The following is a 26,376-nucleotide window of genomic DNA, read 5'->3' as shown; positions in this document are numbered from 1 at the left end:
AAAAAAAAACAACAAAAGACACCCCCACACACCCTACTCTTCACAAGTTATAGTCTTCTCCTTGTCTCTTTTTCCTGCCTAGTTCAGGGTTTGACTGGTCCTCCTGTTATTGATTGAAACATCTTTTTTGATCCTGGCACAGATTTGCAAGAGGAAAAGTAATTAATGGTACGGATTATTCACCCTGTCCAGAGCATGTGACATCTTTGGCCTGGGTACCTCTGTTGTCCCACTTAATGCCCTATTCCACCTATTGCTCATTTTGTTTCCCACATGTTCTTCAATAACTGCCCAGACATGGCTCTACTTCGTGATAGAGTCATAACTTACCTTCTGTTTTGTTTCCCCCCTGCATGCTTTTTTTTTGCTCAGATGTTTAATTAACAACTTTTTCAAGTCTGATGGATAAAACACATATTGTTTTGTTTATCCTTAAAGTCTGAGTCTATTGAAGTCATCGAAACAAACAAAGAAAATCAAGGATAGAAAAAAAGCAGACATAGCACATCACAGAATAGAGCCCCTAAAAATCACGGTTATAATAGAAGTACTGACTTATTTGTTGCCTCCCTCCCTGCCAAATTTATCCAGCGTAAACCTGCTTGCAAACACAGGGATCACATAAAAAAACCCGAAAACTCTTGCAGGTCTGGAGAGTTTGAAAGCACCTCTCATCATGTGATCTTGCTTCCTTTGAATTGCACTAGATTCAGTTCATTTCATAGTGTCGTAAGAATTTTAATTAACTAAGTCTGAGTTGCTCCATGAGTAATTTTTTCCAGAATAATTTAGACAGTGTTTGGAACCTCTAAGTTTGGAACTTATTAGAGCCTGCTCCCAAACTTCACAACATTGCATGATGCAACCCTTTCCAGCACCTTTAGAAGGACAATCCCAAAGACAGCTTCTCAGGTGGACTCTTACATCGCAGTGGGACCACTTAGCTGCGTTAATGGAATCAAAATCAAGGCAAGATCTAACTACAGGATTGAACTGTGCTTTCTAGAAGAGGCATGGCCTTCTTTTTTCTGAATTTCAGAGGACTGAATTACACCAGCTGAGAATATCATCCTGTTGAAGCAACTTGTCCCAAAACACTTCTTCCCTCTAGCCTCATTGTAGGAAATGGAGGATTATTTTAAATTTCCTAGACAATGTACCATTATATGAGCTGTTCAGGAAACATGGCAATGTAGAACGTGCAGCTAAGCATTAAGTTACACAGCATCAGATCACAATAGCAATGAAAAAGGAGGCACTGTTGAAAAATTTAAAACATAAAAAAAAAAAAAAAATCAAACCCAGGCATTGTTCCAACTATCAGGCAAACAACTCAGGTTGGAGAATTTACTGTCCAATTATTATGTGACCAGTTATTGGACAGAGTTGACAAATATTTCCTCCGCTTTCCTCTGCTTTGGAGTTGGCACTGTTCTTCTGCCTTTTGGAAGAGATGAAGCTCTTGCCAGACTGCTTGGCACTGCTCTAATTGACAATTTTAGGGCAGTAAATTAGCAGGGTTTTTCATGTTGTTTTACTTCTAATTTTAATCAGACGTACAGCCACTTGGCACACCAAGCCACACACTCTCCCGTGCAAGTTCACAGAGCCTCCATAAAAATGCCCTCAATGAAATGTAACTTAACTTTAAGAGTCACACAAAAGCAATGTGCTGACTAAATGTGCTAGTACAGTGCACTGAGAGACTGTGAATTCCAATTTCAGCCATGCCAGTCATTTGGCATTAAAATATGCACCAGCTGTGAGTGTTTGGATCTCGATAAGTCAGAGTGTGCTGGAAAGCTGACAAGATACTGCTGTGAAAATGTTTCCAGCCCCTAATCTCTGCTCTGTCTCTTCTTTTCATATTTTGCTACCCATGTTGGTGTATAATGCAAGGAGAAATAAATGCAAAATCCCAGGAAGATGTGCATGGGGTGACACCAAGTATTTATGGAACTTGCAAGATAGTGCTGCCATTCACACAGCTCTGGACTCTGCTTTGATGGGTTATCTCTGGTCAACCTTTATAAATTGCTAATTTATTTTCCTCATAAGAGGCAGAGCTCCATATTAGTAAAACTGGGAGACATAACATTGCTGTGAAAGGGAGGGATAGTGGGAGTGAAATTCCACAGGGAGTCCTTCAAAGTAGGACACAAGCTACTGTCAAAGGAGCTGAAAAATGAGTCTTGATGAGGAAATATTTTTTGGACTGATTTATCAGTAGAGCACATCATTCTGTAAACTCTGTTTTGAGCAAATATTTCTCTCTCTCCCTCCCTCCTCCCTTCTCTCTATTATTTATTCATATCGACATTAAATCTCATACACAAGCAGCCAGATTCTAACCTGCTGAGGAGGGCAAAGCGGTATGCTTCCCATCTGTTCTACTTAGTCAACAAGATGCTCTGGATCTTATCCTACCTTCCTGGAGTTAAGATCTTCCTCTTTTATAGCAAACATCTTCCCAGCCACACAACAGGGGCAAGTAAGAGAGGGGAAGGCTGCAACTTCACTTCACAGCCTGAACCTTTGAAGTAGAAAGCTGAAAAAGGACTGCTTAAAAGCCATCAGCCACTGTCCAGTTTGCAGCAGTTAATGCTGCTTTGAGGTTGAGCTCGGTGCTCTATAGAAGGTAACCACTCCATTATCCCCCTCACTTCTCTGCTGGTTTCAAGGGATGTAAGAAAGGACAACAAGCAGAGCCCAGTGGGTTGGCAGAAAGCAGGAATGTTTCAGACTACACCTGGAAAATACTTCTTCCCCACTTCTCTGCAAAACACCAGGCAGAGAGGAAATGTGAGGGCTGGCCAGTAGGAAGACAAGAACAGGGAGTCATGACTGGATGACAGCCCTGCTCTGTCTGGAGGAGAGGACAGCACACAGAAGGGCAGAGGCTGATGTAGGAACTATGGGACCACTTCACGCCAACACAGGACATTAAAATTCTTTACTATCTAGGTGAAATTCTTAAAGGCAGCAGGATTTTAGCTTTAGCTCAGGATGTTTTAGTAATGTAAAGACCTCATAAACCCTCTGGCCTGGAGAGAATTTCATCCATCAGGGTGAAGCAGCAAGTTTCAGGATCATGCATATATCCAAAGATGCAACTACGTTCCCCCTTCGGAACCATTCCCTGCTATTTCCATGAATGCAACTTTGGCTAGAAACCCCCCTCCACACACTATTTACTCACAGTTTTGATAAAATATTAAGTAGGTGGAAGATACTAATTACAGAACCTGGCATAACAAAAAAAAAAAAGAAAAAGAAAGAGAGAGAGAGAGAGAGATCGATCCCTATACTACATGCTTTTTCCCCAAGTGAGCTCTGTAGGAGAAAAACATAAATTGAGGTATATGCACAAAATTATGAGCTAGCCAAAGCAGTGTTTTATAATCAAAATATCATTCCACAAATGCAAAGGTCACCTTACAYAAAACTGAGCAAAACTGAAAAGAAGTCATGTGATAAATCAAATACAGAAACAGATTTTTCCCTTCAGAGAGAGAAACCAATGGTCAATGTCTAAAAGTTAAAAAAAAAAAAAGTAATCAGGTGCAACAGTTAAATCCAGAGGAGTTTCCTCATTTCAAGTCAAGCTCACTGCAGGGAAAACGGAGCAAACTAATTATGATGTAAATCCAGAATGAATGATGCTAAAATAGTGTGCAATGTAAACAATAATTTTGAAATTCCCAGTTTATATCAGCACTGATCTATTTTATGCACTCCAGAAGTACAAAACTCAGAAATGATATTTTTGTACTAATGAGAGTCTTCTACTTTTTAATCAAAGAATAAATTAAAGCATTTTCAAAAGCATGCTGGCCTCATTAATTAGTTCCATTAAACTGTAAAAGTTGAGTACATACGTTTGCCTCTCACTTTGGGCTTGCAGCTATTTAACTTAAATATCCTATCATCTATTATAACAGGCATGGCTGGAAATAACATGTATTATTAATATTCCTTGATGCTACTCATTATAAAACCCTTCTTTCAATTGTTTAGAATTTATCTAAATTATAAATATTTAGGCTCAAGCTTTCACAGTGGGCATTTGAAAGAATTTCAGCCAAAGTGTTTTTGCCTTGTCCAAGGACAAGATAAGGCAAAATGCAGTATTTCATCTGTGTCAAGAAATTCTAGCAATTGTTTCTTGAACATTAAAAACCAAATTCATCCCTTCCAAAAGCACATTTTGTAAAAGGCTTGAAAATCTAAGACAATGTAAACTTTGGGTTTAAAATATATTTCTTACTGACCCTCTGAAAATTCATCTGCATTTAGGAAGTTATAATCCCTTCTATTTTTCACATTCCAATTTATTCATCAAAGCTGTGCTAAGTCTTTCAGCTTCATTCCTTGATAGCRCCAAGCTGAAAGTGAGAGAACACCCAGGATGGAGATTCTGCTGAYTGTCCAGCTGAATACAATGACTTCCACTATAGACTCCCTCTTCTACCAGCTTGGAAACTCCATTGGTTCATGACAAAACTTACATTTCCCCATTACATCTCCCCATGCAGAGAGTGATAACAAACCATCTAGTCAGCTACTCTTAGCTGAAGTGATGGAGATCTCTGTGGAATCAGGTGTTTCAATTCTTTCAATCGATACCTCTGCTAGGTATTAGGACAATGCCTCAGGACAGATGTTACATTTTCAGTTCTGTTTTCAAAAGCTAGAAAATCACCCAAATCAAATACCTACACACAATTTTCTGAGATATCTTTAGATGGCCACACTGATCACTCAAAACTGAGAAAATGCTAGATTTAAGGTTGCCTCTGCAACTATAAGCCATTCCTCTGTTTATAAGAATTATGTTAGTCTCCCCATTTTCACCACAGGACCAGTTTCATCCATTGCACTGCAGGAATCACGTTCAAATGAGCAACAATTCAGTAACTTCTCCTTCTCTCGCTGTTCATTATTGGTCTAGAGGCCTTACTTTTAGCATACAATTTAAACCAAGTTCTAAAACCAGTGTTGTCTCTTCATGTTTGCCAGTGCAGTATCAGAGCATTTCCAACACACTAATTGACTTATTTTAGCAGTTTCCCTGTGAGATAAGGGATTTTATTACACTCATTTAGTGGCAAACTAAGGCACAGATCCTATTGTGTATTTGCGGCATAAACTTATGGAGGAGCTCTACAGTAAAAGCCAAGTGGGTACTGGGGGAAAAGATCAGCCCTATATGTTTTGCTACTGATCACATTCACAAATCAGAGAATTAGATCAATGTCTAACGTTGCATTTCTATACACAATTAATTGAACCTGCAGTGAGATGGGCCCCATTATTTACAAGCACAAGACGCCAAGAACACTTGTGCACCAAGGCTAACAGTCTGGTTTGCAAAGTTCTACCTGCTTATTAGGACGCATGCTCACTTATAACAAAGGAAATGTACTGATGTTACTAAGGGGCAGAATATGGAAAGTTGCACAAGATCAAGTACAGCCTAGCCTATGTCAGCAAATGCTGGGGCATCAGCATGGTTTGGTCAAAACATCCAGTAGCTTGTTTCACTTCTATATGTACATTTTAATTTAGATCACTTTTGAAGGCTGCCCTGGCTGCTTAGGAGAAGTCTTGCTGCAGCTCTAGAGCCCCCTCCCGGCCCATGCAGATGTGCATGCTACAGGCAGGGCTGGAGCAGCTGTGCTTTTCATGAGAAAGGCAATTCCATTAAACTAACAGCTGTGAATGGAGCAAAAAATTACTTTACTCTGACTTTATTTTCTGTGGTTTTATCTACTTACGTTTACCGAATAAAGCAATTTGAGTCTGATTTTATTGTCTTATCGGTCAGACTAACAGGTGTCCCAATTGCAGGAGCCACCAGTAGATGCGTGTCTTCTCTGAAGCTGAAGGAATAGCTTTCTCATTCTATGTCAAACAAAGGGATTCTTCACAGAGGATAAATCAGTAAAGCAATGTTTGTTTATTACAGTATTAGCACTAAACATTAACTGATAAAAGTGGCAAACCCAGCCCACTATTACCATAAATGTAGAAAGRGTATAAAAGTGGAATTGCCCAGAGTGAACATACTAAACACTGTCCTTGTGATACTAAGCCCTGGTCTGTGTGGGCTGACAGTACCACCACATTTATTGCCTGCTGACAGCTGAATAAGAAGTGTAACACTATGATACAGAGGTGTCAAGATTGCTGAAATTAATACTGGCATGTGTGGTGTTTACTTTGTTGACTCAGCTGACTTAGGTGTGTTAGAGGAGCAGCATAGTATGACAGTAGAGGCACTGCAATTTAGTATGAAGTAAAGCCATTCCTTTTTGGAAATATTTCTGAGGTTTTCTTAGAAAATGTATATTTTATACTAGTCTTTTAGATGAAGATATCAGTTTCCTGCACAAGCATGTCTGTTATTACAGATGGGGAAAATGTAGGGGGGATGGAGCTACTCAGAAGGAGAGTGACCAAGTAAACGATTTAGAATTCTGAATTATGATGCTCTGTTCTCATTTCCCTACTCTAACCAAGAGACACTAAGCCTTGGAAAATAAAGGCCTTTTAGTATTCCAATAAATGGTATCCTTTTACAGCTCAGTAGTTGTTACTGAGCTGAACAACAAGATGACTCAGAACCAGACTCTAAGACTGGGGATAGAATCCAGAATCTCCTGTATCAAAAGAGCATATGTCTATTGCYTGTTCAGAGGAGAGACGGTTCAGCATAAACAACAGAGGATGTGATTTCAAGTTGAGCAGCTCCAGCTCCCTCCAGCAGAGATAACAGTAGCTCTCTGCCATACATTTTATCCCTTGCAATGGCTGTATGTACATTATTCAGATTAAGGGTGAAAGGACTTTGATACTTGAAGGTATATTAACAGGAAAAAAAAATTCTATACAATAAGTTAGTCTGATGTGAGATTATGATGGTATCCTGAGGTCAGTCAACATACACACAGGTGACAGATCTACTGTTCTGAACCACATAGTGAGGACAAGATCATCTCATATTGAAATTGCTCCAGTAGAGATGAATCAAAATTTGGATCTAGAATTTCACATTCCTCACTTTGAAGAGCGAAAGAAAGCAGAACCTCCTGTCTTACCCACAGAACTGCTAAATGCTTTGCATTTGCTTTGCCTCAGGGACCTCTTGAGATCAGCCCAGATCTTAGGAGGTTGGCAAAAGGCCTAGGACATCCATGACAATGAGCATACTCAGCTATTGACAGGGATACCACAGCTTCCTGCATAAATTCTGTTTTCTTCACATCCAAGAACGCTAAATTCTTACTGTCTAAACCTTGGTATAGGCTACATTTTAACAACGCTAATAAAAATGCTGACTCTACTGCAATGAACTCCAGTGTTTCCTCATCAGATTGTGATTAGAACTATGCAAATAATGGATTTCCTCAGAACACCCATGTTTCAGAAGAGCCTGCTGGGAGCTGGATCACCTCAGGCTGAGCAAGAAACTGAATGGAAGTCTCTCATATTTGAGATATGTACTCTGACCACTGGCTGTTATGTAACGCGCTCAACTCATATGCTCTCCTTCTGGATGTGTTTTCAAAGGAGGGGAGGGGGAAGCAAACCATTGTCAAACTTTACCACCACCCACTGGTCTCCAAAAGGCCTCCCTCAAAGTTTATTGAATCAATGGCAGTCTCTCCCTTAACCCCAGCAATATTAATGCAGCCATGTTAAGATTTTGCTTTTTCCATAGGTGTTGTAAGTGCTGCAGCTCATTATTGCTTTAAGGACCTTACAACCTGATCTTGTATCCAATGGAGCAAATGACAATATTCCTATTGGCAGCTCAAGAACACAATAAGTTGTTGCTTAAATTCTGTATTCACAGTCTCCACTGAATAGGATTCTACTGGAACAACCAGCAAAACATTACACAACTGCAAACCACAAGAGACATGCCTTGCTGCTGTCAAATTAATCAGAAAATTGTTGCACCAAACTGTTGTACCAAACTTACTAATGGTAAATCATGAGAAATTCTGAAGAACCGGAAGCACAGTTTTTGCAGGATTGTCACTCTTATTGCTTACTATATGGAGAAAATATGTATCACTGAGAAACTCTTAGAACTGCCTGCAGAAAACATACTTCTGGCATTTACATTTCTCTGGATCCGCTTGAGCCAAGAATGTATCCAGCTAAGGAAAAGATGAGGAGTGCCTTGCTCCTACTAAAATTGGGGGTTACTTAGCTTGATCAGATATATCAGAAATGATGACACAGACTTAAAGGAAGACAAGTTAATGCAGGACAGTTTTTAAGTTAAACTGACATGAAGAAGATAAAAGTTATTAATTTATTCTTTCTTTTATATACAGGTAAAGACATTATACACTTACAGCTATCTTCTRTGCCTGTATCTACATCTCCATATCTACCTATAGATTTAGATTTAACTTGAACTTTTCTTCTTGGTTTAAAAATATTCCACTGGGCTATCAGTTACAGTAAAAGGAAAATTACCAAAACTTCTCAAGTATCCTAGGCAGGCTTACATACATTAGCTTACTGGAACATGCATGCAAAAAGATATTTATGTTCCAAGCTCTGCAACAGTCACGTTTTGGTTTTCAGTGCATGTCTCCTACAGACAAAGAAATCCGAGGTTGTCAGTCAATACATTCATGCTACCTGAACATCTTGCTTTTTTAGTAAAGTTTCAATGTATAAGCAATATCAACATCTGTTTCAAGGATCTCTGCTGGAATTGTAGCTTCACACAGCCAAATTGCCTATGCTTCCACTGAGGAAATGGCTATTTATTTTATGCAGCCATCTGGGCTCTAAATAGTATGTTTTGTCATTTGTGGTCTTGTTTTCGAGGGTTTCTTGTACGAAATTTGATGCCTTCATAACTTATTTCTTCTGTAAATGGCATTTTTTAAGTAATCAAACTTGTGAATAAATGTTTCATAAGACGCTTACAACATCAGTGTCAATTCACAAATATTTTGGATCTAGAGCCAAATCCTAATTGCAACAGCTTTGATGGTCTACAATTCTACTTTTTTTTCCTGAGGAATCATATGTAAAAATTGTCTCTGAAAAACCCTCTCCAAGCTAGATGAATGACATATGTTATTGCAGAATGTAATGCCTCAGGATGTTACTTATAAGTCATTTGCAATGTTTGAACCAGGCCATTGTAGTCTAGGAGCCCAGGCCCCTTCTCCTTAAGCAAAGCAACTGATGCTAATGGCTGACAGCAGAAACAGATATCCACAAACCTTTATGTATGGTCTACAAGAGACAGGAAATGACTTATAATACCCTTGTTTGCATAATGGTAGAAATGCAAATAAGTATTTCCCACCTCATATCTTCTCAGATTTTCCCTCAATTGATTTTAATTTCAGAGGTACCCATCACAATCCAGAAAGCATCAAGAAACCTGGAGGGCCACTTACAGAGATGGTATGAAATACCAAGTCACAGACGAGAAAAGCAGACTTTCCTAACCCGTGTCTGCCACAATCACAAACCAGTTTGTGCTATGCCATGGAGCTCACTGCCTGATACAAGGGCCAAAGAGCAGAGCCTTAAGCACCCTCAGATCCCCTCGCTGTTCCTCAGACACACCACCAATGTTCCCCTTTCAACCATGATAAGGAAGTCCTCTTCGGCAAAGACCTAACGCTCCAACTTTCCACATAAGCAAGCCAAGAGGACCCTCCTCCCAGCAATCTACCCCATGCAAGAACCTACACCACAATAACCTCTCATCTCTGTATCTCTTACTAGAGCTCTTCCCTTGTCACATCCTCCAGTGAGGGGGTTCTCTCTCTCTTTTCCCACCATGGGTTTACTTTCTTTCCATTGTAATTTGCTCTGTCTAAACAAGGAGACCAATCACACAAACTAGCCAACACTAACCAAGCTGCCTCTTTGTGAAGCAATGAAAGAATAAAGCAAGTAACATGCTATCTCAGAAACAAATGATAAGGAAACTACAGAGAAGCATGTGGTTAAACTAGGCAATGTGAGCTTGCACAGCTTACTCTCCTCCCTACCGCAGTCTCATCACCAAGAAGGGGGGACAGCCATAGCCCTATTCTCTCCCCGCTTCATCAGTTTTACTACATCCATTCCTACAGGTCCTAAACATAGGTCTCAAACATAAGGAGATACAGAAGATGCTGCTCTCAAACCCCTAGATAAAGTATTTTATTCCACTTACCTTGAATGTCATTTCACATTACTTGTATTCCTTGAAAATTCTGCACAGCCCATCCTGTTTCTGCTCTTATCTTGTTTTCACTCAGGCCCAGTGGCCTAATCATCAGGTTCATCTCCTTCACCTGGACCAGCCAGCACATGTTTTCCATGCAGCTCTCAATCTCTTCTTCCAAGCTATGTTTTAAAAACTCTTCTTTCAAGAAAACTTTCATATAACCAGCATACCTTCAAAGACATGATACCAAAGATTAACACAGAAAACCCAAAGCCTATTATATTTAAACAGAATGCAAAAATGGAGTATAAAATGAATAACCTAGGACTATAAGTAGCGTCCAAAAATTCCTTAAAATTCCATAAAGCCTTAATTCAATACCGGACTTTTCTAGAGGTGGCAAGTGTTATTCTTTCCTCCAAAGAACCATTCAGTTTCAAACTGTACTTTTTCAGTCTATAAAACCACAACTTGCACAGAAGGAGAAGGCTATCACAAACTCAGAACAGTGAACTAATAATAGGATTGCCTGTACAGCTCTCAACAGGCCCAGAACATTTGCATGGAGACAATCAAATGCTATACCTTTTTCAGCTAGTTGTCTGAATGAATCAAATAATAATTATTTTTCTCCCTGAGATTAAACTCGGCTAGACTGGCAGATTTCTCCCCTTGCTCAGCAGTAGGAAACGTGGGCAAACCATGTCTGGGCAGCTCCTTGCCACCTCAGGAGCCTTGGCTTTAGGGAGATCTCAACCTCKTCAGTTTTGCCCATGACATAAAACAGTGGTCTCCTAAGTACCTGAGTTTTACTTAACTGAAGTCGTTGAGCTCAAGACAGCTAGGAGGAGGATAATGATCTCTGAGATACAGGAAGTCAGACTGGATGATCTAGTAGTCCCTTCTGCTTGATAAATTAGAAGATAATTAAAAACTAGATGAGGATGTGGAAGGCACTGGTTGGACAGCTGTGTGATGCCTGCCAGCAACTACCTGGCTCAAGCAAGTGCCATTCCCATTCATTGGGAAGCACGAGCAAATTCTTGTTAAACTAGGAGTGAAAAAGTGGAAGAGAAAACGACTAGACTGCAGCTGACTACAGTAACTTCAGGCCAAGACTAGAGAGCACCTTCCCTGTGCTGTGATGATGAGGAAATTTTATTACAGATTATAGAGGTTTAAGAAAGTCTGACTACATGGTATTCTAAGAATAACTATGATCCACACATCCTATTCATAGTGGTCATCAAGTTGCTGTACCTGTAACAGACTTAGTAACAARGCGAAGAGCAAATGGCTTTTATGGTCTTTATAGCAAGGGGAAAGAAAAAGTCATATACCTGGCTCATTGATCATTCCTTCCTATGTGACTAGAGTGCTTATGCATGGAGAACCGATAAATGCAGAGAGAATTAAACTACAGCAGATTATATTTAAAGAAAGCAGGAAGGAGTGAAGCCTCTCCTTGCAGTATACCAAAGGACAGATCTTCAAGGTAGCAGTGTATCAGCTCCAAAACTAGCATTGCTAAAGCAGCTAAACAGCTGGAGTACATAAGTGCTAGAGTAGCTATTCTACTCCCAAAGCTGGTACTGCATTGAACATCAGACCATGAGGAAATCACAGAGCAGACAACACTCCACTGAATGGTACATATGTTCACAAAACAAGGAAAATTTGGAGTTGCTTGCTACCCTTCTTGCTGCTGTTTCAAATAATTGCATGTAGGTGAGATTCATGCAGTAACTACTCTAACTTGTCAAAATGAGTGACAGATGAAGTTTTAAACTGACCTTAATATTTTGTGCAGACTTTGAAAATTCTAAATATGTTGTTCAGTACTGGCTGTATGCTTTTGTTAACAGCCTAAAAAACAGAAAAGCAATTGTTTCAAGAAAAAAGTTTACTGAAGTAATAGAATATGAAAATTGCTGCAGTAGATCAAAATAATTCCTTTGGGCTTATTCTTGCATTTTTAACTGTGCATATTACTTGATAGTTCATAAGCTCATTTAGAGATATTAGGTGTATTGCATAAATATGTGGTCAAGGGCTCTTCAGTGTGTACCACTGCCACCACAGACCATAATGACTACTTTGGAGCCATCAGTCTAGCTTGCCACAACCTATTTTAATNCAAACAATCCACCAAAAAAACCCTCAACTACTTTGTAGCTGCCACTGGACAACTTAAGCTTATGGTTTGATACTATAGTTGAGCATTGTTTGAGCACAGGAAGTGAAGGACTAAAGCAACTACGAAGAACAGGCATTGCTAGCTTCGGATGGATCACAGGGGAATCAAATATCAAAGTTAATAGTGGAGATACTTGTCATGTGTTTAGAGAGAACAAAAATAAGAAGAGAGAGGAGTGGAGACATTATTCCTCTGCTTAACTCTGCACTCAGCTAGCTTAAAAAACTATGAGGAACAATTAAGGCTATGTTTATAGTTAAAAATTTATCTGTTTACTACCCCCATTTCCCAGCTTACCTGGCTGCTGTTAGCCAGGGGAGACAGCTCTGTTGTGAACGAAAACACAGCCCAGCACATTCATTGCAGCAAAGACTTTGGTTCTAAATAACAGTTTCCAGCACAGGAAGTCAATTAAGAGATGTCACCATTTCCTTTTCCTGACTTCTGGTCCTTTGGCACTTCACCTTCCCTCTCCTCTGCCCCATAAGTACAGACAAGTGGTTGACCAACAGATACATATAGGGACTTCACTTTGCAGGTAAGAAATGCATGGAGTTCAGAAAGCAAATTTCAGCTGTTCTTAAGTGCAGGCAGAAGCTAATAAATGCTCAGAAAACTCAGCTCTGCTTCTACCAGTCACTTTGCTCAAAACATGATTCTCTCTAACCATGTCTTTCAAAGAGACTTTTGTTAAGTACTGAGGGAAAAGTGGCTTCCTTTGGTGAGGGGAGGAAAATGCCTGTTGCTGCAAGCTATCCATCATCTTAAAAGTTCCAAGATGTACTAAAGCTCCCTAAATTTTAATTCCCAACAGAGACAGATAAGACCAGTGCTTTCTTGACAGGCACTCCTCCCATGTCAAAATCTACTTCCTGGTACAGTTTTACAAACACCCACCCACCCATTAGTGTGGATAATAAATACCTGTTCTGTCTTTATTTGAGGAAGATTTTATTGTTCCTGCTTTTTTTGCATTTGGGGAAAGATACCCCTCCCCCCAGCCAAGAAATAGCCATTTCGAGGTAAGACCTTAAAATTGATGATTTTGAAAGTTTTCCCTACTGCCATGCTGTTCTGCTCCTGCATTCCTGTGGTGCCAACAGATGAAGTTGTAAGCCTGCTCGCCTCCCTGCATCTAATCCTGATACTACTCAGCAGCAGGGAAGGTGGGCAAATGTTCACTAGCAGTTGTTGGCAAAGAAACACAGCAGGATTTAAACTGGATGACGCCACTGCATGTGTAAAACAACCATTTGAGCAAATGCTGCTATAGTAGCATTTTTAACCAGTAAAACAGAATTTGTTGTTAACCTTTTGCTTCCTAGCTAGCTGCAGTGATGAGCTATGATTAATTGTAGTTCTGCTTTTTTTTTTTTAAACCAGTCTATTGATGATTAAAAAAAAAGATTAATGCTTATAGCAGTTGATGTGACAGCCTTTTATATGCGACCATACTAACAAAAATAGATTGTGAAAGCCAAATGAGAATGAGATTCTACCTCACTCTGGTAAAATGTTTAAGGTCATTTTTCTTAAGATCATTTTCCCTGTGATCTTCCTTCTCTTCCTTTCTGGCTCCACAACCCAGATTTTAGCTAATATGCCCCACCCCAGAGGCTTCACAGTTCAACCACAGTCATTTCATAGCATTTTAGGAATGTGCTGGATGAGGGCAACCACAACAGTAATTTGCTGTACTCATTCATTGTTCAAGAGCTAGATCTAAGTCACTCACTGCATTATCAAAATAACTGGTCAACACCAACCCAATAACTGCTTTTCACCAGGCTCTCAGGTTTCCTTGCTTCTGACAGTTGTTTATACAAACCATCTTTGATAAGAGCTCCCTCTCCTCCAACTGAGGCCTGTCATTTTTTAAAGCTATCAGCTGGGTATCTGGGAAGACTGAATTCTTAAAAAGTCTAAATCTTAGAGTAGGACTGGCTAACCCACTTTTCTATGAGCTTAGAAAAAACTCCATTATACATTCCAAAAATGTGTTCTAGCCTGAAATATCACTACCTATGCAAAGGGTACCCAGTCTTAGGAATGCAAATAAACTTTTTCCAGCCCTTCCCTGAAGATGATGGGGAAAGACACATCTGTGTCCTTGTTTCCCTGAGATCGCAGGGAAAAAATCCCTCCTCACCTCTCATGATAGTACCATTGTTTTCACCTCTATTTTTTGTAAGGATAAGGCAAAGAAGATATAGCACACTAGTTATTCCGAAGGTGGCTAGTCCAACTGGGTCCTTAGTTTCATTCGTATCATTCCCTAGCAGGACTTTTTGTATGAAAAGGCCTTCCCTCCCTTCTCTCCATGTATCAGCACACTGCCAACCACCATTCTTTTATATGTTTGTAGCTATTGCAATTCATAAGGCCATATTTAATTAAGAAATTGCCTTTCAGTAATGCTATTACCTACCTGGAGCATTTCACTGAGGCAGGATTTTCCCATTAGGAAATGCACACCAGAGCATTTTATATCTGTGTATTACCTCCCCAGATTTCCAAGCAGTGCACTGGACCCTAAGCACAGAATGTTACCTGTCCTTTTTGTTGGCTTAGTTCCTCCATCCTACTTTTGGATCTTGTATGTTAGTGCTGGATTGAGCACCTTGAATAAGTAAATGGTAAAAGCTCAGAGAGTCAATAAAAATCGTAATAGGAGCCTAGGCAAGGGTGCAGTGCTAAATGGCAGGCCAGGCAAATGCATCAGAAAAACTCCTTTTCTAAAGGAAAACTGTTTTATTCATTTCACTTCAGCTCAGCTGTTGACCAACAGTAGGTAGAATATTGAACAGCTCTAGACTTATGGACTGAAAATCAGATACTTGGAAATCAGGGAGATAGGATGCAGCAGGTCTCTCTAAAATTCATAGCCATGTTCTCTTTTAGAGGGCARCTCTTTGTAGAATTACTGTCATCTTCCCCACATTGCCCAATTGTCAGCTGACACTGCCAAAACATGCCCTGCTGCAACAAGGACAGCAAAGCTACCAGGTGTTGATGGCTGACACTACAGGAAAAAAAAAAGTTGAAAAAAATGAAGCTCTATTGCTCTTACCTGCACACAGATGAACACACATACACATGATTTTTCAAGTTTGGATGGCAGAAATACATAGGACAGTGGATTTTCTGAGGAAGCAGTGCAATAAGAAACGTGCCTTTTGTGAAAGGAGTTGGAAGTAGTACACTGAAACTTAGAAAGCAAGAACAGCATAACTGTGGACAGTTTTTTCCTTTCATCTGGCTGAAACCATTTTTTATTTTTCCAATGTTTTGTGAAAACAAAAACAATCTTGGGGCAGAAAAACCAGGAGCAAAACTGAACTGGACAGAGCTACTCACTCCACTGGGACTGTGCAGAAGAATATGAAACACTTTTTCCAGGGGGACCTTTGCACTTCACTTTAGTTGTGCATCCAAGCCTAGAGGCTAGTAAAAGATCAAAAACCCCATAATACTTCAAATTTGCCTTCTTTATGCAGAGACAAACTAGAAAAAAATATTTATTGAGCAATGAAGTACATTCTCCTGCTTTATCTATTCTATCTGGCCTTTCATGAAGCTCAGCTAGATAAAAATTATTTCAGAACTGAACATCAAACCTTCAAAAATATGAGATGAGTTCCCAATCACAAGGATTTTTGCTTAAATACAAGTTTGTATTTGGCTTTGGATTTTTGATCTTTAGGGTTCAAATCTGTTCTCTCACCATAACTCTGAGAAGTTTGGGTTTCATTCCATTGTATTTATTTTTAAGTTCAATTTTGCTGACTTCGAAAGTTTTCTGAAAGACAGACAGAAAAAAAAGTACCAGATAGTGCCACAGTTGCCTGTGGTATAATGTAGCCATTTCATGTTACTTTAAAGCTTTACAAAAATCTTCTCAATTCCCTCTCCTTACATTACAAAATGTGGTTACAGTTCTGGATTTCAGAGGGAACAGAAAGTGAGACCCACCCTCTGCCATCAGATATGGTGCAGGCTCTGGGTGACGTGATGAAAGAGTGTACTGATGCTCAAGCCCTCTTATAGCTCCCATCTCCAAGATGACTGCCTCCAGTCACACAGCTACAATGAGGCAGATTGCTTTGCTTTGTATTTGTTTAATCTTTGTGAAGATAAGGAGAGATGTTCCACTGAGAGCTCTTTTGTTTCATTCTGTATCAGTTCAACAGAGGAAAGAGCAGACCTAAAGCCACAAGCAATAGTTTGTATATCTTGTAAGTCTTCTAAAGCCTTGTCATCATATGCTGTATTATGTTGTCTTTTTTACAGAGTGACCACTGCTCTGTTGTACAGTATCTGCCTTCTTGTGACTTGATGAACCACACTGTAAAAGGTAAAAATCAATAAAGTTCTCCGGAAACCAAAACCACTGAGGGAAAAATGTTTTCCTGCAGCACCATCTTGTGGTCCCTGATGTTAGTACTGAAGGTCTCTCTGGGACTGGAAGGTGGAAGGTCTCTTCTGCTGGCCTGGCCCACAAATCTAGCTGAGAAACAGCATGCAGTGCAAGACAGCTTCTGTCACTAACCACAAAGGCTCTGGGGGCCCTGGGGGCCTTGTAGGGATGCTTATGCTTCTCCTAGCTGACCTGGTCCCTAATCTAGTTGTTCGAAGGGATAGAACAGACAAAGGGAAACTGAGTTTGGCTCAGAAACATGCAGCTTGGTACACAAGTTATATACCAGCAGCTTAGGCACTTGGGAAAACATATGTTCCAGGTAGGTCTGGATTAACCCCACATTGAAATTGGTCTGTAGTACACTGGGGTCAAGGAGATCAAAACCAAAAAGATAAAATCATAATCAGATAGATTATACAGAAATAAGAGTAGTCAAACTTTTAATTCACTGAGTATTGACTAGTAGAAATAAGCAGCCGATCAAAACGTCTGCTTTTATGTGATGAAATCAATATAGATACCATCATTCTCAGACCTGTGAATATCAGCGATGTAACCTTAAGGTGACAATCCTGACCCTCAGTAATGAAACAGACATTATGACATTTTTGGCACAGCCAGCAGTTATTATGCAATACCAATGCTGTACAGCTATCGATCCAATGAACTGTCAAATTAGTATAGAATTTAAGATTTAAATGAGAGGTTTTGACTTCCCCAATCAAAATGCAAAACTTTCTGGCTTTTCAGAACACCTTTACAATGACACTGCTACATGAAAAGGGGCAGGGCCTAGTCAATGCACTGTGCTCTTGACTATTCCCTCAGTAGGGGTAACATAAGTCTCGCTGTGTCTTATCTTCCCTTCTCCTCTTACAGTGCATATATTTTGCTTATGCTCATTTTTGTCTGATGCTGCCACCGTTACTGCAGATGCATTGATTGCTTACTGTTAAATACAGTTGTTTCAACAGCATGTCTCCCTTTGTCAGAATGTTACACAATATTGAAAGCAGCTGTGCTGTCAATGACATGTAAACAAAAGGAATTTATTACCCTTCAATCAAAATCATGAAGCACCATATGAAAGCCTAACTTTCTCCAGAGCACAACTCTTTCTCTATAATCACCATCAGCCATGAGGATCTATGTGGTTTGTCACATGCACATTTCAGCTGTGACATTGCCCCCAAATTCATGTAGCAGGAAATTGTTTTCATCTTTGTCAAAATGCCTATAGACACACTTCACAATTCATAAAAATAACATCAAGCACCAGCAAACACACATCAGATTTGGAAGGCAAACAGCCTTATTCAGTCTCCATCATTCTGCTCCTCCACATCAAAAACATCASAGAATCTTTTGCTTACAAAATTAATACTTAAATCATCTCTGATATGATGGTACTGGCAATGATTGCAATGTCGAGCTCGAAAGCTTCTGCATATAGTTATATTTGACCACCAGTAACTTCTCTGACAATTTCATGAGAGATACTCCGCCCCTATTACACTTGGGTTTTAAGTGATGCCTATTTTAGGATTGATGTAACTAAGACAAAATTTTATTAAATGGGGAATCCTGCAAGTACAGAGTTTCTAAGAATCACTCATAATATTTATTCTCTAGGTTAGGAGCAAAGCTCCATTCCTCCCAGTTCTAATTCTTGAAAATTATGCTACATGGATTTCACAGACCCAAAGAAAAAGAACCAGTGATTGCATCATTATGGGTAATACTGATTTCTATTGACATTCTGTAAGTATATCTCTAAAGCAACTGCCCAACAGATTGCCTGAATCCTCTGCAGCCTGGTAAAGGATTAGCCATTCACCTCATTAGGAGTAGTACCACCCTGCTGTGGTGGCATCCAATACTGATGCAAAGCAAGCCTGCCACTCACTGCTGATTTAATGAATGACAACTACCTTCTCTTAATCCAGACAATATTCTAAGACTGACCTATTAACTAGGACAGTCACTTAACTGGTATCCTTAGTTGCCCTCCACTGGTATTCTATATTAATAATAAAAGACTGGCTTCAGCATTCAGGAATTGCCAAAAGCAATTTAGCATTACTAGTCTTTTACAGAAGATATGGTGTGAGTATGAAGAACTAAGAAGAACTTCTTAATGCAAAAATCAATAGCATTGTCAAAGAGTGATAATGTTATATTCATTTGACACTAGAAAAAACACCTCACGCTCCAGGGCATACTCAAGTAAGCCTGGTGTCCTTGTCCTGCTTGAGGTCTTCGAGATCAGCTGAATGTTCCTCTACACCAAAAAAGAAGAAAAAAAAAAAAAACCTAAACATGGGTCTAATTAGTTTTAAGGACTTGTTTACATTTTTGCCAAATTAATACTGGCCACAGATTGCTCTGGTGCCATTCAGCATCTCAGGACAGGAATCAAATTCTTGTACTCATTACGTCTCCCATAACTGAAACTGAGGGTGATCCCTGATAAACAGGGCCTTTTGACAAAGTCTGCCAGACTGGGGGCCAACAAATATTTAGGATTGTATACGTCTAGTACTTTATATAGAATTGACGTTAAAACAACAATACTAAACTGAAAGGACAAAAGAATACTTCAAGAATAGTTTAGTTTACCTTTTTTCTTGCTCTTATGGCCCTTGGAGTTTTTCTTAAGTAAATCCGATAAAAAGCCATGATTATTTTCACTATGTGCTCTTTTCTTCTGCACAATTTGTTCTACTTCTTTACTTGCACTTCGTAAAGGATTGAAACATTGACTGCAACATATTAAAACAACAGCAGAAATTGATTGATTTCCAAAGGAAGAATTTTCACCTACACTTTAGCCATGAAATCCTAGCTCCAGTGAAGAAAAGGGAAAAGCTACATCACAAGATTTCATCACTAGAATACAGATTGAGGCTAGGAAAAGCATTTGGATAAGCATTTCCCATCTCTTACACTTTCTTCTCGAGTTTAAGCAGACTTGGTGATTCTTAGCAATACAACTGTGACCACAGAATTCGCTAGGAGCCAGTCAACCAAAATCTGTGGCCTGCTTCTCACAACTGTACTAGAAATTCAGCAGAATGAAATGAAGGCTTCTCTCTTTTACACTTGTTTTAAACACATTTAAAAATCTACACAATACTATTCAAATACAGCACCAGTTATGTGTACCTCTATGTTTTCCTACCCATTGGTGTCTTATCCTACTCATCCTGGCATGGGGCGATTAATGAAGACAAGACACTGACAAAACAGTGAGAGAAAGAAGGTAAGATAACATAGTGATGGACGTAACAAAATCAAAGGACAACGGAGCTCAGGAAGAGAGACATTATGGTGACAGCACACAAGAGCTGGTGATTCGCAGGGAATGGGTAGAATTAATGCATGTAGATTCTGCTTCCTGCATGAAAAATTCTATGGAGAGAATGCAAAACACGGAGTTCATCAGTAAGGAAGTAAAGTAACAAAGCTTCACTGACTGACAATTACTAGTACTGATTAAAGTGCGGCAAAGGGAARAGTACTCAGAGTAAGGTTGTACTCAAGTACTCAACCTGCAGAAAGGAAATAAACAGCTCCCTCTATCAATTTTACAGGCTTTCCAGGCTCCTACATATAGATGCTCTTAGCTGCAACTAGCTAAATGCTGAAAGTAGCCAATAACAAATGATGACAGTAACCCTTATAGTTTGGCCACATCATGGAATTACCTTTACTATTTTAGTCCTGGGCATCTYGAGTAGGCAGTCACCCATCTCTAGCTACATGGCACAAATGCCTGCAAAGCCCTTCCACGGCTGGTAGCCTGGCTTTGGACTGGTTCTTTACAGACTATTATGAGAAATGTTGGAATTTATTCTAGAAGAAACACAGTGCAACTCACCAGTTGTCCCAAATTTCATCAGCAGAAACCGTCACATTTTTTGACAGTTCTACAGAATAATCCTTACTTTTGAGCATGTTCTTTGCAGTACAGTTTTGACATCGCACTTAGGTTCATCACACAATGTTACTACAATACATATATGCAATGCATACAATATATATATACATACATACAATATTACTAACGAAAGCAACAGAATTTCCTTCTAGATAGAAGGTCTTAGGCTCATTAAAGGAATGCTTTTCAAAGCCATATCCTCTATCAAGTCTCTAAAACTCGTAAAACTCAACTGAAGTTACTATGTTATAGGATTGCTTCTTTCCTAGAATACAAATATACGATGCTGGAAATTAAAACCATTTAGCATCTGGTTAATCACTGCACTAAAAAAAAACAAACCAAAAAACATGTCATAGAAGAACAGCAATATTCCTGGTTTCACTAGCTATGAAAAAACACAAAAATGATCATTTAAACATTAATGCGAATTCTCTCAAAATGAATATATATTAATTCATTTTCCAAAAGATTTATGATAATTTCATGCTAATTCTTTGCCTCCTGTTTTCAGAGTCAMTGATGACTCAGTGAGGCTATCTGTATGCTGAACATCAGCTGCCAAGCACAGTGTAAGATGTAATGTGGAGATCTGCACAGCAGGTTTTGTCTAAATGTGGAACTCCATAGCAAGTGGCCATCTGCTAAGCAGCCACATTAGTAAAGTGTACGGGTGTATGCATGCACATGTACATGATCCCACACAGCTAATATCTTAGTATAGCAAAAGTTTAACACTTGGGGAAAAACAAAACCTTCAGGGAAAAAAAATTCTGTCATATTAACCAAATTACAGCATTAGCTAGTCAATATGAACTATCACCTTAGAAAAATAGAGTACAACTACGTCAATACATTCCATCTTAATGATTTTGATATTGTGGACCTTACATTCTTCCCCATTATCAAAAGACCATATACACATGCTAAAACTCTTAGTAATGTCAAACACTATACTGCTTTCATTGCATTCACAGGCTTTAATGTGCCTCACACATCAAAGACCCACTGCACATTAGCAGCATTACAGATAATTCATTCACTTTTCTCCATATGCTCCTAGCCCGTCTTTCTCACTCTTTTCAAGCCTACTGATTTATTATTGTTCAGTGCTGTGTCTTACTGAATAATTCCAGGTATATCCCACGGAGAAACACACTTCTGCTTGTTCTTCTTTACACAGTTTTTTCTCATTCATTTGTTCCCTATTATATTTCAGGTAATTCCTGGTTGCACACGTCATTTCCTGTGCAGCAGTGAGAATTGTTTACTGTAAGTAATGTTGCRCTTTTGTACAAGTACCTTCCATGGCAGTGGTGAAAGAACAGATTTTGTCTCGATTCTCTCTGCGATTTTGAGAGATAAGGCAAGTGGCAGGAAGTTTTCTCATTTGTTTCTGTTTAACCTTATGTTACAAAGTGAGATGACCTTTTCCCCAAATTGTTCCTCCTCTTCTTTACTGATATTCTGGATTTTCTTTGCACTCAGGTCACTGTGTCCTAAAAACCTATTCTGGATAGAACAGGATAGGCTGTGTGCTTTGCTACACCATGGGGTATGAAGTGTGCAGTGTTACAGACTGCCTTGTCTTCATTTGGTCTTAGTCTCATTTGCTACCTTTTTGCTCACAACTGGTAGTTGACGGTATCACCTTACTGCCAAAGAGGGAAGAAATAGAGACAAAGTGCTTTAACACACATGGATGTACAGAAAGATACGGAAGAAGATTTAGTCTTTGGTGGGAAGCAAGGGTGGAGAGTGGGTGGAAGAAAACTGCAGAAGCAAGGGAGCAAAAAAACCTTGTCTTCCACACCTCAGCATATTTGCCCAGGATAGGATCCACTTCTCACAGAGCTCAACTCAAGCCTAGACACCACTGTTCAAGCCCCACTCAGAGCTTAATGTGCAGATTTCTTTGTTAATCTGAAGCCAGTCTGCCTTCAAGTTTTACATGTGACTTCCCAAGCAGACAGTTGCAGGATCAAGTTCAAGTTCCTTATAGCTGAGTCTTTGGAATGACTACTGGGTATTAAACACGCATCTTTTTTTTACTCAAGCCATATTGACTCTACATTTTATGTAGCTTCAAAATAAAAGGACTCATTTTTGATCCCTGCATCTTAGTTTCTTGCCTTTTTTCTAACCTTTTCTCCCCTCACCGATTTTAAACATGTCAGTTGTCCAAATTTTCTGTGTTTAGAAACAGTGCATCTTGAATTTGATCTGATCATACACTAATTCTTACCTCCTCCGCAAACAGGCACAGCAACAAAATGGTAGACACCCCAAAATAAAAAATCCTCCTGCTCCAAGCACAAACAATCGAAATGTCAGCTGCAGATCTGCAGAATCAGTAGAAGTTTGTGTTAGTTATGAATGATCCTGAGGTATACACTGAGGTACAGATGTCAGAGATTAGTCTCTAAGACAGACATACATGTATTTAAGCCAGCAACACAATGGAATAAAACAGGTGTTAGAAAAGAGCTCAGATGAGAAAGATCAGGTCTTAAATTTGACCTGAGTTCAAGCAGCCCATGTATTTGGTTAGTTTCAGAAGCAACTGGTGTTTGATTAAGCCCAGGGCAGGAAAATCAGTCTCTTTTAAAAGCATCTTAAAAAATGGAGACAAAAATCATGCAGGTGAACACTAGGTGTCTTTTTCAGTTTGTAACTTTTGCAGCATTCTTTTAAAGCCTCATTTTATTCCTACTAAAGTCAAAGACAAAACTCCCAGATCAAGAACCATTCTAGCATGCAGCCTAGGACCATTTTATGGAAATCCAAGTGCCATGAGCCTGATGTCTGTTAAGTGCTTCTTTTTTGTCAACAGATTGCTATGAGGCAAACAGCATGTGCTCCCAGGGCAACAAGTCTGTGTATTTTCTTTGGACATATGTTGTACATCCTGGAGCATTAAGGTAGCTAATTAATCTATGAACAGATAATTTGGAAAAATAGTCAGCCTTTGATGGTTACTTCCAAACAATAAAAGCTTAACTGAAATGAGAAATCAAGCAGTTTCAGCTGAATAACCATATTTAACATTTGCTTGAGTGTATGTCTTAAAATGAGCAAAAGAGCTGCAATTTTCACTGCAAAGCTTTTCTTCTTGCTACAGAAGTGTCTTTTACACATAACATAAAAGTCCAACTGTGGACTAAATACTATTAAAATACTTTTTTTCTACAGTATGCCCTTAACTAATGGACAAATTCTGATGGCCTCATGCTGAATGGGACTTTCTTCTATCAAAACTAATGTAACAGCAATGGCTGTCCTAGCATGAAATGTGCTGAAATGTGGTTTCGAAATATGGAAACAAAAAAAATTTTAAAGTTTGGTCCTGACCTCGCCTTGCTTCTGAGCAAGTGTAGATAAGTGGAAAGTGAATAATAGATGTTAGGTTACAAATATTCCCTTTGGGTTTCATATTCATGTTAAGTCAGTTCTTCCTGAAAATTGGATATCAACTCTGAAGACCATGGAGGTACACTGAATTCCATCAGCTGAAGACCTAGACCACCAGGTTATACTTATGGTTTCTTTTTACTAACTACCATGTTAGGCAAGATCACCTTTGTCTGAGAAGGCTCAACGGTTGGTGAAGTAAGATACAATATAACAGGAATTGCTATGTTGGAAAAAAATGAAGTAACATATTTAGTGCTCGGTTCTGTTCCTATTTAATTCTATGACAAATCTCCCCAAATCATTCTAATATTTTGACATTGTATGTGATAGAGAGCCATGAGATTGTGTCTAATAAAAGCCTCTAACTTTCTGCATCTTTCAGTTTGTTGGAAAACCTTCACAGTGAAAAGCAACAGCTGTTTCTATAAAGCTGTACAAACATAAAAAGATTATGACCAAAAAAAAAAGATTTGATTCAACCCTTTTAGTAAAGCAGAGTTTACCACAGAATTATGTACAAAGGTGGGTGAATAACAATAGATGGTTATATTCTTCCATAAGTGAAATGGAAAACTCATCCACAGTAAGCCTATGCTCAAAGGAAAAAAAAAAATAAGAAAAAAGGAAAGAAAAATATAATGCTAAGGCTAGAATTTAAGGACACAGAATCATAGAAATTTTGGTTGTAAGGGAYCTCTGCAGGTCCAACTTCCTGTCTGAAGCAGAACTACCACCAACACTAGGTCAAGTGAGCCATATCTTTTTCTAGCCAAGTCCTGAACGCCTCCAAGAATGGAGAATCTACCACCTCTCTGATGACTTGGTCTAGAGTTGCACCACCCTCCTACTTTTTTTTCCCCCTAATGCCCTGGCTGAACCTCCCAAGCATCAATAATCAGCCATTCCCCTTTACATTGCCTGTCACTACCAAGAAAAGTTTGGCTCCATCATCTTAGTAACCACCCTTCAAACAGTTTTCAGTATCTATTAGATCACCATTTAGTCTCCTCTTTGGTCCCCGAGTTCAGCTTCTCTTCATAGCACTTTCACAGAGTCACTACTTTCTTAGATTAAAACCTCCTTCCCACAAATAAAGCCTCGCTACATTCTTTGTACTAACGTATGCAACTATACTTAGTTGTATTGCATCATACATTCTTTGCTTGTGCTGAGGTTGGCAAGTTAACGCAACATTTTGTATCAATGAGCTGTTTTCAGTGTTAAAACGTATGTAGAAATAAATGCAAGTTTTCACTCACTTTGAAGAGAGTGGTGACCTGAAAAACTAAGGGAAAAAACAGAAGTGAAAAATCACATTGTCTGACCAGAAGAAGCATTTGGCTGAGAAGCAACAATTTACACAGTTATACTTACTGTCTTTAAACGGGGTATAACATTTCAGTTCATGGCTGGTTTTGGAAGGACAACATTTATTTTCCAAGCATTCTGTTGTGTTAATGTTCTCTCCTACACGACAAGGAATTAAGGCTTGCTTGTCTTTGTGACGGCACGCTTTAACAAAAGAAATAAAATGTAAGATTTCCATTCTAAAGACCAAACAAATAAAAGGAAGTTATCATTTTGATGCTGCTAGGATATTTTGATAGATTAAGTCTCCCAGAAAGCAGCATCACTGACTTTCATGCATGTTCTTTCATAAAAACTAATTGATCATCTTTATATTAAAATTAAGAGAAAAGCTAAAATCATGTCATAAAACATACTCATAACTGGTTTTGTGTCAGTAACATATTAATAAAACAGAATCTAAACATTGTTGTGCCACATTTTTGTTTTTAGGTTTGCAAAATAACCAGGAAAGAAAAACTGTTTTATAATTGGACTGTTTCTTGTTTAAAAAACAAAAAAAAAMCCCAAAACCAAAGATCACCAACAACAAAACTTGAGACAATTTAAAATTTCTCAGTTTTTTGAAGGACTCAGCACACAATATATTGCAACTACCTATGTCTCCATTTGGCACTAATTGCGTATTTCTACAAGCAGCTAGTTTTCAGCTGGTAGTAACAAAACCTAAGACATCCAGTCCAGCTGGATAAAATAATATTTAAATACATATTTTTAAATTGCTATTTAATAACAGATTTACTGGGAATCATGAAATACTCTGTGAGAAGGGTCTAAGTGTATAACATAATTATAAGTAGATATCATATATAATCTGTGACTTCCTGTAAAATCTG

The 26,376-nt window shown here is 38.9% G+C and overlaps 1 protein-coding gene across 24 annotated transcripts in view; it reads right to left on the bottom strand.

Moving 5' to 3' along the window:
• Nucleotides 1-26,376, bottom strand: part of FMR1NB (FMR1 neighbor) — a 105,278-nt gene that overhangs the window by 70,637 nt on the left and 8,265 nt on the right. For 14 of the 24 annotated variants that reach the window (XR_003255823.1, XM_026080147.1, XM_026080041.1 and 11 more), the window contains exons 5-7: nucleotides 25,547-25,684; nucleotides 23,004-23,100; nucleotides 10,208-10,431 (exon numbers count right to left, since the gene is read on the bottom strand). Coding sequence is in view for 16 of the 24 variants with exons in the window: in XM_026080147.1 (XP_025935932.1) it covers nucleotides 10,221-10,431; nucleotides 23,004-23,100; nucleotides 25,547-25,684 (446 nt within the window). In the remaining 8 variants the exon portion in view is untranslated. The other 10 variants (XR_003255811.1, XR_003255812.1, XR_003255813.1 and 7 more) reach the window with 8 other exon arrangements.

This window comes from Apteryx rowi, unplaced genomic scaffold, assembly GCF_003343035.1.
Source record: "Apteryx rowi isolate R43461 unplaced genomic scaffold, aptRow1 scaffold_115, whole genome shotgun sequence".
NCBI classification, from domain to species: Eukaryota; Metazoa; Chordata; class Aves; order Apterygiformes; family Apterygidae; genus Apteryx; species Apteryx rowi.
This window is presented reverse-complemented; position numbering and strand designations above follow the sequence as displayed.